This window comes from Mycetomoellerius zeteki, unplaced genomic scaffold (genome assembly GCF_001594055.1).
Source record: "Mycetomoellerius zeteki isolate Tzet28-1 unplaced genomic scaffold, Tzet1.0 scaffold20, whole genome shotgun sequence".
NCBI classification, from domain to species: domain Eukaryota; kingdom Metazoa; phylum Arthropoda; class Insecta; order Hymenoptera; family Formicidae; genus Mycetomoellerius; species Mycetomoellerius zeteki.
In genome coordinates this window covers 2,053,795-2,066,648 of record NW_017256957.1, presented here as the reverse complement: position 1 = coordinate 2,066,648, position 12,854 = coordinate 2,053,795, and the positions used below count along the sequence as shown (strand labels likewise).

General features: G+C 33.4%; 2 protein-coding genes across 2 annotated transcripts in view; both read left to right on the top strand.

Moving 5' to 3' along the window:
• Positions 1–4,126, top strand: part of ine (solute carrier family 6 member inebriated) — a 14,373-nt gene extending 10,247 nt beyond the window's left edge. The window contains exons 5-12 of the mRNA XM_018447232.1: positions 8–103; positions 317–584; positions 1,183–1,411; positions 1,634–1,746; positions 2,043–2,183; positions 2,269–2,469; positions 2,801–2,977; positions 3,527–4,126. Coding sequence (XP_018302734.1) covers positions 8–103; positions 317–584; positions 1,183–1,411; positions 1,634–1,746; positions 2,043–2,183; positions 2,269–2,469; positions 2,801–2,977; positions 3,527–3,697 — 1,396 coding nt within the window. The 3' untranslated portion in view covers positions 3,698–4,126. The remainder of the gene's footprint in view (positions 1–7; positions 104–316; positions 585–1,182; positions 1,412–1,633; positions 1,747–2,042; positions 2,184–2,268; positions 2,470–2,800; positions 2,978–3,526) is intronic.
• Positions 4,127–4,454: 328 nt separating this feature from the next.
• Positions 4,455–12,722, top strand: LOC108722318 (1-phosphatidylinositol 4,5-bisphosphate phosphodiesterase). Its single transcript, XM_018447348.1, has 19 exons — positions 4,455–4,703; positions 4,817–4,876; positions 5,060–5,200; positions 5,618–5,697; positions 5,819–5,954; positions 6,434–6,534; positions 6,608–6,774; positions 6,852–7,062; positions 7,195–7,453; positions 7,685–7,882; positions 8,001–8,148; positions 9,142–9,299; positions 9,733–10,135; positions 10,252–10,422; positions 10,495–10,635; positions 10,764–10,938; positions 11,484–11,687; positions 11,801–12,047; positions 12,381–12,722. The coding sequence occupies exons 1-19, from the start codon at positions 4,533–4,535 to the stop codon at positions 12,447–12,449; spliced, it is 3,240 nt and encodes a 1,079-aa protein (XP_018302850.1). The 5' UTR covers positions 4,455–4,532; the 3' UTR covers positions 12,450–12,722.
• The last annotated feature ends 132 nt before the right edge of the window (positions 12,723–12,854 follow it).

Below are 12,854 nucleotides of genomic sequence, written 5' to 3'. Positions count from 1 at the left end.
ACAATTCGTGGAACTCGCCGCGCTGTTGGCTACCTAGTTATGGGTCTATCGATAATCGAACTCGGCCGAATCTGACAAGAACACCATCCGAAGACTTCTTCGAGTAATTTTTTTAATATTTAAACTAATTAATTCAATTTGTTATTATAATTGTATAAATATATGGATAATATTATATGTTACTATATATGTATACTTTTTAAAAAAAGTTTAAAACATATCCAGTTATTATATCGCATGTAAGATAGTTCGTAAAACGATCGCGTTTTGTAGCTTCGAAGTGTTTAAAGAAAGAATAATTGTCTTTCTATTTCAGCAACAAGGTTCTGCAAATTAGTAGTGGCATCGAAGAGCCGGGGATTTTGAGATGGGAGCTCGTGGCGTGCTTGATAACTGCATGGATCATGGTATATTTTTCCATCTGGAAGTCCATTAAGTCATCAGCACAAGTGAGATATCTGACAGCAACGCTGCCTTTTCTTCTAATCGTGGTCTTCCTCACGCGATCCCTCACTCTAGAAGGAGCCGCGAAAGGTCTGCAATTCTTTTTCCATCCACGCTGGGAATTGCTTGGCGATGCAAAGGTATCGTAATATCGATTTCGCGATTAACAAGAATGAGAAATATGATGAGTAATAGAATAATAGAATAGCCGTAATTAATAATAGAAATTATTCTATTACTGTGAAAGATGTACATGTGAAGACGTATACAAGTGAAGTATAAATATACATTATTATTGCTTAAAGCTTAAACATATATATTATATTAACAACTTAACTTCAAATTAAAATCGTATCTTTTTTACATGATAAAAAAGAGTATTTCACCTTGAATGTTAATTAAAATTAAAGTTAGTTATAAATATCCAGTTTAAATGAACTGTGAATATTTATAATTTTAACTGAAATTTTATTAATCTTTACAGGATGAGAAAGTTATAGTAGCTGAAACAGTATATTCATATTTTGAGACAAAGACTGTAATAAAATAATGAATTATAATAAATCTTATTCAAGGAAAAACTGTAAAATAGAACCCCATCCTCTAAAGGTTAAGCATCAAGATTTAGCTCAGATCAAAATGGCATTTTCCTACTTATAATTAGTTGTGTTATTCATATATCAATCTAATATTTATTATTATTAATTATATCATTTATTATCAATATTTATTAATTAGGTCTGGATTAACGCCGCGGCGCAAGTCTTCAATTCTGTAGGAATAGCTTTCGGCTCGATGATATGTTTTGCGAGTTACAATCGATTCCACAACACAATCCTCGTAGACACCGTCGCCGTTTCACTCATAAACGCCTTCAGTAGTTTACTAGTTGGAATATTCTCGTTCGCCACAATCGGCAATATAGCGCTGGAGCAAAACATGTCTGTCGATGCTGTCCTAACCGATGGTACGTATAGAAATGAAGTTTACGTCACGCTAAATATGATAAATTGTGTAAGTATCAATATAAGTATGTCACGCGCGTTATGGAGAGAAAGGGTATAAGACGTAGAATTTGCAATGTCGAGACTGTGTTGCATCTTTTTTTTTAATTTTTTCCTCATTTATTTTACATCGTCAGATTAACTCCCCCTGACATTTTATAGATAAATCATAATTTCCGTTCAAGGACCTGGTCTAGTCTTCGTCATCTATCCGCAAGCGCTAGCCAAGATGCCAGCTTCTCAACTCTGGGCTGTGCTATTTTTCTTTATGCTGGTCTGCCTTTCGTTAAACAGTCAAGTAAGCATATATGACAAATAATGACAGATAAAGCTTTATTTCCTATCGTAATGCTGTGTACACACGCGATTACAGATTAATCTGTAAACAAACACAATTACGTCGAATTGTATCGTCGAGCGAATTATCTATGGAGATGCAAACAGCGTTAATCATGGAAGGAAAAACAAATACTCGAGTCACGTTACTCAATAGCTTAATAAATACAAATCGTATTTTAACAAGCTTTCTATTTCGAAAATCGTATAATAGTTAGACTTTTGTAATGCTTTATTATATAAACTCCGAAATTTCAGTTTGCCGTTGTTGAAGTGGTTGTTACGTCAATCCAAGACGGTTTCCCAAATTGGGTGAAGCGTCATCTTCTCTGCCACGAAGTGCTGGTCCTCCTTATATGCGTCATTTCGTTCTTATTTGGATTGCCAAATATTACGCAGGTAAAACGACACTCGAATTGATGTTTACAGTGTAATAAAAACTAACACTCTTATCCCTTACTAAATGATTTTCTGACTGCCTCAGGGCGGTATTTATTTTTTCCAACTAATAGATCATTATGCCGCATCGATGTCTATCATGTTCTTGGCGTTCTTCGAAGTAATTGCCATCTCGTGGCTTTACGGCGTACGGCGACTGTGCAATAACGTCAAGGAGATGACTGGACGCTTACCTTCGAAATACTTCCGGTTCTGTTGGTTCCTCGCTGCGCCTCTTCTTATAATGGTATTCAAAAATATTAATTTTAAGATATTAAAACTTTTATTCTGTATCGATAATCTATATATCTAAATAAAGCGTAAAAAAATATTGACTGCAAAGAAAAACAGTACGACAAAACATTCCGGATTTAGAAACGGATTCACAAACGTCAATTATTCACGTTCGCGCAACTATTATTCTCAGAAAAACATGATATATCTTGTTTTTATCTGATGGTAACAATTATATAGATAATTGCCCGCTTTCAATCCTGCTCCCTCGCACTTATCTTTATGCAGTCGGCAATTTTCAAGATATGTACGACAGTATTATTATAATTATCTTATCTTCTTAGGCTGTATGGGTGTTCAGTTTAATTGATTATGAACCGCCGACCTACCACAACGGTGATTACATATATCCATGGTGGGCAGAAGCAATCGGATGGGGCATCGCGTCTCTCTCCTTAATTTGCATTCCCGCTTTTGCCGTTTGTGTGTTCATCAGAGCGGATGGTGCGACGTTTGCCGAAGTATGTTAAGTTTTATTGACACTGTTGAATTGAAGTCAATTAATTCATTATAAAAAAATTAACATTAGAACTATCAAAATAATCTGAATGACTAGTTGTAATTTTTTATTAAATGTACAGCACTATATTTTCTAAGATTTACCATGACTTTTATTGCAATATGTATATATAATTAAATTTCCTTATATTATAATAGATATATAGAACTTATTTTCCTTTGTATTATTTTAAATAAGTATACGTTAATTGTCGGTAGTTACTAGCGTTAATTATCTTACTATGAAAACATATATATAAAAATGTTATATATTATTTTAATAATGTCTTTATTATAACGAGAGAATTTCTTTGAAAATTGATAGAAAATATCTTTAAAAATTAACAGAAAATTGAATACTATTGATTTTTCATATCATCAATAAAAAAGCCTATTATACCATTGAAAATATTGTTAGATTGCTAAAAAAAATTTACTAAAAATAACTTTAAAAAAGTATCGCTAGAAAAGAAAAAATATTTCGCTTTCTATACAAGAACTTTCATCCACAGAGATTCAAAAATTCCATCAAACCACACTTCGAGGCGTGCAAAGTTTGCGGACAGGAATACTGCATGGAGCCCATGCACAATCTGCCAGAGGACATGCTCAAGGAGCCACAAACGGACATGAATACATCCATACAACTGAATTCCTACAATCAAATGAAGCCTCAGACGTGATAATATAATATATCAACTCGCAGGAACACGATTAGCTTTTCACGCAGCACTTAATCCACACACAGGATGCCAAAGCATTTTGAGGAATAATTGCGGTTAATAAGAAATGTCATTCGTTAATAAGAAATGTTTATCGTCGGTCATTACGATAACTATCGTGGCAGTCAACATTCCATATTTATAATCTTGTTATAAGGACGGTAATCACTTGCGAAAGAGTCATTAGGATAAGAACATATTTGTTATATACTTCTTATAAAGTGTTATTTCTTGTAAACTGTTACTCTTTACGCCATTGTCATGTGATAGATTATATAGACAAGCACTGATTTGACATAAGAGTATATTTCTGTATATATCGCAGTCAATACGCAATCTAATGTGTACAACATCGTTAATCATAATAATTTTAATAAATTATTATATATTGTCCAAAAATATATTTTTCTCAACGATATCCGACTTTTCCATATTACTCTCTTAATTTTTTTCATAGCATTTTATCTTCGGAAATGTTAAAACAAAATTTATCATTGTCACAACAAATCACTTTTTTCTCTTTATAACAATTCATGGTTATATTTGGCTATTAAACTGTATAATACAGATAACTTTAGAAAAGGTTTCGCTATAAGCGCGCTTATGTTTAGAATCTCTGTTACGCAGCGGGTTTCCATCATATTGAATCCTCATACGGTAAATTAGATATAACTAATTGCATTATGCGTTTCTGGGACACAAGTCCCGCGATGGCATTCTCTCATTTGAGCATCGGGCAAGCTCAAGTTCGCATTGAAGTTTCCCTTAACGTCGTTCCGCTTAAAGTTGCCGAACCATGACAAAGAAGTTCGAATTTAATTGGCGCATCGAAGTGCCGGAGCTCTTGAGAAATGGCTCGGTGTTCGATCGATGGTTTGAAGACAAGGAGACTACTGAATACGAGCCGAATTGCCTATTTAAAGTCGATGAGTACGGTTTCTTCATATATTGGAAAAGTGACGGCAAGGTAGCTTATCGCAGAATCTTTGTAAATTTACTTTTAAACAGACAAATTTTGTTCGGTTATTATTTTTTAATAAATAAACTCACGACGTAAATAATACTCATGACTTTTTGTAGGATGGCGATGTTATAGAATTGGCTCAAGTGAGCGATATTCGTTATGGGGGCATGCCGAAGGTAAAAAAAATTCGTATAAAGAAAAATAATCCATACATCATAAAAGCTTGCAGTGACATTGCAACATTTACAATGTTATTGTAATATTGCTGGATCGTTGCAATGTTGCTGGAATGATCTGTGAGAGCAATGTTATAGTAATGATTTGTTTCATCGAGTAACGTCGACGATCGATTTATCTAGGATCCAAAGTTATGCAATAAATTAAGTAAACACGGAACATCTGAGCAATTAGACCAAAAAAGTTTAACTATCTGTTCCGGAGTAGATTATACGAATATTACTTATCAGCACATTGTATGCCCGGATGTACAAACGGCTAAGGTAATAATCAAAAAGTTATGAAATAATTAAAATTGTATACATAAACTTATAATATAACTATAATATATATATATAACTATATAATTTTATATAATTCTACATAAAATATTTTTTCTCGGGATTCTTTTTTAATTTAATTATAAAATAATGTTATATTATCATAATTAAATTACTCATGGCAACTGACACAATTGAGCATTGACCGTTAACATACAGAATTACATTACCTACTTACAATTTAACATTTAATTTAATTATTCAATTTGCTCTTTTATCTTTTGAGTTAAATATACAAACATTTGATTTCCATTTGCATTTATTTTGTATTGCTTTATCGATAATGTAATTAGTGCTCTCAATTATCTTCTTATCTAACTTCTCTATATGTTAATGTTAATCTGTGGTTAATCAATTCAGGATTGGCAAGCTGGTTTGCGTTTAATTACGCACAATACGAAAGCAAGTAACGTTTGTCCAACAATACAGCTTATGAAGCAGTACGTATTCATTAATTCGAATCCAATATAGCTGCAAAAATATAACAAATATTTATTCGAACGCTGATGTTTATTTTGATCATTAAATAAAATTTGGCTGCTCATTAATCGGATCTGCCAGTTGGATGCGGCTAAGTTTCCAAGTCGATTCGAAAGGAAAGGTTCCTGTAAAAGTGATATCAAAGACTTTTGCATCTGGAAAGACCGAGAAACTCGTTTATCAAGGATTATCGGAACTAGGTTTGCCTAGTGGAAAGGTAAGTCAATAAGAGAATTTTCAAAAGGAAAAAGCCTTAATTAACATTTGTGAATACGATCAATAAAGTTTATTTAAAGTTCATTTAAGAAAATTTCAAAGTTATCGCTGCAAGTTGCACGACTTTTTCCCATTTCAAATGGAATAGAGAATTAATACCTTTTAATTCAACAATATAAGTGTTTCGCTTGCAAATGATTTTTGCACGTAAATCTACACGTAAAAAATAGTATTATTTTGTATATTTATAAAGTTATTACCTCGTATGTATACGAAGTTTATATGTTTTTAAATATTATTTGGCGTATAGCATTATTTGATATTTAAATATCTCAAAGTTGATGTTAATTGTAAGTGAGAATTGATATTTGTATTCAGATCATAAATATCAATTCTCATTTACGTGTGTAAATAATATAAGAAAATATATCAACGCGCGCGCATATTATATTTTATAAATTGTTATTTCTCACATTTTAGAATGACAAAATAGAACCAGAGGCCTTCACGTTTGATAAATTTTACAGTTTATACTTCAAGATATGTCCTAGGAATGATATAGAGGAGCTTTTTCAATCCATGTAAGTATTAAATTGGATTTTGTATAATTTCTCACGTTATATAGAGGACGTATCACTATTTTCTTGTTTATAGCACGAAAGGGAAAATCGATACCATAAGTTTGCAGCAATTGGTAGAATTTATGAATACAAAGCAGAGAGATCCGCTACTCAATGAGATCTTATATCCACTATATACAGAGAAGAGATGTACCGAGATCATCAATGACTACGAAACGGATGAGAAAGCAAAAGCGGAAAGTGAGCCTCCACAAAATTTAGTTTTTTTCGTTATTGTCCATTTTTTTTATGCGGTGTTCTACTTTTATTATTTTCAGAGAAACTGACGAAGGACGGTTTTATACGATACTTAATGTCAGATGAAAACGCGCCGGTATTTTTAGACAAATTGGAAGAATGGATGGACATGGACCAGCCGCTCTCGCATTATTATATCAATTCGAGCCATAACACTTATCTTAGCGGCCGTCAGATCGGTGGCAAGAGCACTGTTGAAATGTATCGACAGGTTCTACTTGCTGGTTGCAGGTAATATAATCTTTCAATTTGTAACGACTGACGACATATACATCGAATAGGAAACGATATACAGATCGAAAAATATTTTGGATGGAAAATGATTCCGGATGGAATATGAAAAAAAGACTATTGTGACTGCAGGTGCGTCGAATTAGACTGTTGGGATGGAAAGGGCGAAGATGAGGAGCCGATTATAACTCACGGCAAAGCTATGTGTACCGACATCCTTTTCAAGGATGTGATTTATGCTATAAGAGACACTGCGTTCGTCACTTCCGAGTATCCCTTAATTCTGAGTTTCGAGAATCACTGCTGCATGAAGCAGCAATATAAATTGGCTAAATATTGCGATGAAATATTTGGTGACCTGTTGCTGAAAGAGCCCTTAAAAGATTATCCCGTGAGTGAGAGATGCGTCAAAAGACACCACGTTTAAAGCTGCTTCTATGGTAGTAGATTGCAGCGTCGCAAGTCCAATCAACATCAAGCAAACTCAACTCTAATTGGACCGCAACGCTTGCGACACTTTTGCGACGCGCGACGTTGCGATGTGACTAATGTAGAACCAGCTTAATGATCCGATTAGCAAATTAAAATTAATCATATATGTGAACGTGTACATTATTTCCAGCTTGAGCCTGGATGTCTTCTTCCTCCGCCAAATGCGTTGAAACGCAAAATATTGATAAAAAATAAACGATTGAAGCCGGAAGTGGAAAAAATCGAGCTCGAGCTTTTCCGCGCCGGACAATTCGAAGACAAGGATGAAATGGTAGAAGATGCCAGTGCACCCGCAGCTGCTCTACCTCCAGGACCAGAGCCACCGAAGGTGATTAACCACATTGATTGAATTTGCAAACAGTTAAATCTCATTCTATTTTTCTCACTCTTATTCTTCTTTTTGAAAAATCAACAATTTTACACATTGCCTTTGATACGTTGTGCAGGAAGGCGAAGCTCCTGCCGGAGGCGAAGGTACTGAAGAGGTACAAGCGATTCAATACACAGGCAGTACAATGCGAGTTCATCCTTATCTCTCGGCAATGATAAACTACGCGCAGCCAATAAAGTTTCAAAGTTTCGAAGCTGCAGAGAGTACGTGATACCATTTATCGAAACATTCTATACTTATCAGTAATTGTATAATAATAATAATTGTATAGTTAAGATGATCAACGTATGAATTTGTGATAACTTTCAGAATTTATGAAAATTATTTTTAACTTAGAATACTAAAGCAGCCAAAATAACGGATTTATAAATTTTTATCAAAATAACGGTGTTTTTTTAACTTCCGCATTTTTGCACAATATGTAAATGATTAAATTGATTAATTTATTTTTTCTCTTTATCCTTTTTTTTCAAAGAAATACATATATATATATAATATATTTAAATAGTAAAAATAAGTATAATTATGTAGTCCAATATTTTTCAATCTTTTTTAATTCGCAGTACATTAAATAACGAGCTAAATTTGTTGAAGTACATCATTAGGAGCACACGTTTCAATGCTCAGCATAGATCTATTTATCAAATAATATCGCCAAAACAACAGAAATAAAAAATAAAGTTTAAAAATTTTTATTTTTCATTTTATATTAAAAGTAATTTTATTATACTGACAATATCATTTTGATTAAAATGAGTGTAAACACGATATAATTTAAATAATTTTCACAATTTTAAAAATATTTTTTACCTCTCGCCTCACTTGCTTTTACATTTTTTTGCTTCTTTTGAAAAACAAAGAAAAACTTTATATTAGTCGATAGCCCTAGTGTTAAAATTATTGTCTAGATTTCGTGGAAATTTTTTGGAAGTTTCTAAGATGTTATCTGTAAAAATTATGCAAAAATTTTATCCAGCGAATACGTGAATCTGTAAATGCGTGAAATTTAATATTATTCTTTCTTTCTTGCGATGAGTTTTGTGTGCCATATTATGTCTTAAATTTACCGAGGTAGCGGGTGTTTATGTGGTAGTGCGTACGTCCTGGAGACTTAAGGAGAGTTAAATGAATGAGCGTACACGTGCGCACGTGTCGCGCGCGCGACATGTACTAATGTCTCGACCCCGACGTTGCAGGCAAGAATATACATCATAATATGTCTTCGTTCTCCGAGACTGCTGCTCTTAACTATCTGAAAACTCACTCCGTGGAGTTCGTTAATTACAACAAGCGGCAAATGAGTCGAATATATCCAAAGGGCACGAGGGCTGATTCATCGAATTACATGCCCCAGGTAACTGCGACGATACACAAACGCGTTTAGATTCCCCGCAGAGTTATTACTCACGTTATATCTCTGCATAGAAAAAACGGTTTTAATATATCTAAAAATTTAGTTAGATACAAATCTAAAAATAATTCTGTTGTACTCAAAATAATTATGACTATCAAGCTAGAATGTTAACATTTTTTTGCAGCATTGTTGATCATGTTTGTGAGTTACTTACATAATTGTTTTAATATGGTTCAATAAAATTATTTTCAGATCTTTATTTACAATACTTAAATTTTTAGATTCTTTAGTAAAAGCGTTTTTTTCGTGTATTATTTAATAATATATATACGGATTGCATCAAACGTTCTTTCGTTAAATATTATTTTGAGAAAAAATGGATCATCTTGTTTTACATATACTTATTTTATGCGAGACTCTCATTTTTATTTAGGTTTTTTGGAACGCCGGCTGCCAGATGGTGGCTTTGAATTTCCAAACTCCTGATTTGCCGATGCAGCTCAATCAGGGAAAATTCGAGTATAATGGTACGACGGGTTATTTGTTAAAACCTGACTTCATGCGAAGACCCGATCGAAGCTTCGATCCCTTTTCCGAGGACGTCGACGGTATCATCACCGCGCAATGCGCGGTTCAAGTCATAGCCGGGCAATTCTTGTCGGATAAGAAAGTTGGCACGTACGTGGAGGTGGACATGTACGGTCTACCAGCAGACACGATCAAGAAGGAATTCAGAACACGGATGGTGCCAGCGAACGGTCTGAATCCGGTCTACAACGAAGAACCGTTCTTGTTCCGGAAGGTCGTGCTTCCGGATTTAGCAGTACTCAGATTTGGTACTAACGCCTCTTTCTTTACGTGGATATCCACTATAATATAAATTTGAAGTAAATAAATATTGATGTCTCTACAACTCAAATATTTTTCAATAGTTATGTTTCATTTCTGGCAGGTGTGTACGAAGAAAATGGCAAATTGCTCGGACAGCGAATCTTACCCTTGGACGGCCTTCAGGCTGGCTACAGACATATCTCCTTGAAGACCGAAGCGAACTTTCCAATGGCGTTGCCTATGCTTTTCTGCAACATAGAGTTGAAGATTTACGTCCCCGATGGATTCGAAGGTAGTATCCCAGCGGCTCAAAAATAGTAGCACTCTTCACGGCGTTCTCTCACAAGCACGCCTCCAATTTCAGACTTTATGGCCGCCTTGTCGGATCCGGGCGGTTTTAGCAAGGCCGCCGAGAAGCAAACTGAGACGATGAAGGGACTCGGAATAGAACAGACCGATGCTAAGGCAGATGCTAAAAAGAAGAAAGAAGAAGAAGCGAAGAAGGGTAATAAAATTATATATAATTATATTTTTATAGTATACGATTCAATTAAATGGTAAGGGAACAAATTGTATCAAATATTATTTAATTGTTATACATGTGGTATGTATACAATTCTTACATAATTTCAGAGGCATTGAAACTGGAACCTATTACGTTAGAATTCTTGAAAAAGGAGAAAGGTTTTAAAATGGGTAAAAAGCACCAGAAAGAGTTGGATACCCTGAAGAAGAAACACGTTAAAGAGAGGCAAACTATGCAGAAGAATCATTGTGGTGCTATCGAAAAATTAACTAGAGGAAAAGAGTGCGTTGAAGTTTTCTATTTCAATGTAATTCTATTGCACGAAAAAAATTTGAGAAATTCAGAATATTATATCTAATATTATATACAAAATATCTCAGGATTTATTTTTAAAGGATAAACTACGGGAACATATATATTTTATAAATGAAAATAGGACAAAAATGTTATGTGAAATTTGGTAAGAAATTCTTTATTACAAAGTTATAAACAAATATTAAAACGAAGCATGAAAAAGGAAACAACATATTTTCCATTACACAGAATATGAAAGTATACATTTCGTGTGTGGAAAGATTGAAGATGTTAGATTTCCATTGTCATAAAACAATAACTGCCACAAAATATCAATATTCTATCAAAATACCACCAAAATGTTCCTTTTCAATATTTGTTTATAATTTCGCAATAAAGCATTTCTAGTTAAACTTCATATAACATTTTTTTCTTATATTTCCACTGATAGAACAGACTCCTACAGTTTGTCCGTTAAATCCTGAGACACTCTATATATTTAATATGCTATTTAACGTACATGATATTTTTAGCAAAAATACTCTGACGCAAGACGCGAATGTCAAGAAAATTATAAGCGAACAAACAGCTCAATGGTCCACCATGATGGAAAAGCAGAGGAAAGAGGAATGGGATTTATTGAAGAATCAAACGCAGAGCTCTCGTGACGAGTTGAAGAGACTGATCGAGATTGTGCAAGCTACGCAAATTAAACAATTGCAGACGAAGCATGACAAGTTGGTTCACAACACCATTTATTTGTTTTATTATATTTCCCAATGACAAATCTTTGCAATAGCGTAAGTTATAATATTTTTTACCATGTCGTTTAAACACGTTAATATTGTAGAGACATAAAGGATCTGAATACCAATCAAGCGAAAGTGTCCGTGGAAACGGCGAAAGAGGTGATGAATGATAAGACTTTGAAGACAAAGGGTGAGAAGGATAGACGACTTCGCGAAAAGAAGCAACAGAATACGAAGAAATTCGTGGAAGAGAGAAAGACTATAGAGATCAAGCAGGGTCGTGAGAAAGAGAAGCTGAAGGTTACGCATGAAAAACAAGTAGAAGAGCTGGACAAGGACATCAATATAGTAAGTTTAATAGCTCTTCGTCCTAACGGTCTTTTTTAATAATATACCGGATTTTCCACAAGTAAGTTTGTGGAACGTGGAAGACAGCATTCTTTTCTTTATGGTTCTCTTTAGAGTTTGCAAATTAAGTTTTAAAAAATTAATTTCTGTTTTTTATTAAATGAAGAAAAAACATACAATTCTTATATAAGAATAAAATAATATTATTTTATTGTTTAATGCCTGCAAATAGAAAAAAACACGTTAATAAAGTATAACGAAAGCAATTGTAACGTTTATTTATAAAATTAATGATTTTGTAAAATAATACACATTCATTTGGTCATTTTGCAGAGTATTGAAATGTACGAGAATGAAGTGGTTGAATACAACTTATCATCTAAGGCGGAATTCTATATATAATTTGTCTTAACATTTCTACTCATTTCTGTTATCATTTGTTAATATTATTGTTTTCTATTTTATGTAATATATACAGGATGATCCGAAATTCCCGCATTCGGAGTACAAACATGATATTTTATGCTAAAACAAACAACTTTTTCCTTTAGCAAATTGCATCCGACAAATAATTTTTGCAGAAAAACAGGTTGAAGTTATACAAGTAAACGCAAAAATTATTTATCGAATGTAATTTACAGGAAAAAGTTGTTCGTTTTAGCACAAAAAACAAACAACAAAAAACAACTTTTTCCTTTAGCAAATTGCATCCGACAAATAATTTTTGCAGAAAAACAGGTTGAAGTTATACAAGTAAACGCAAAAATTATTTATAGGGTGCAATTTTGTTAAAGGAAAAAATTGTTT

Coding starts and splice junctions, on each gene's coding strand:
- LOC108722318 (XM_018447348.1), top strand. CDS start 4,533: ATGACAAAGAAGTTCGAATTTAATTGGCGCATCGAAGTGCCGGAGCTC. Junction 4,704..4,816: donor ATTGGAAAAGTGACGGCAAG/GTAGCTTATCGC, acceptor GACTTTTTGTAG/GATGGCGATGTTATAGAATT. Junction 7,883..8,000: donor CAGGACCAGAGCCACCGAAG/GTGATTAACCAC, acceptor TACGTTGTGCAG/GAAGGCGAAGCTCCTGCCGG.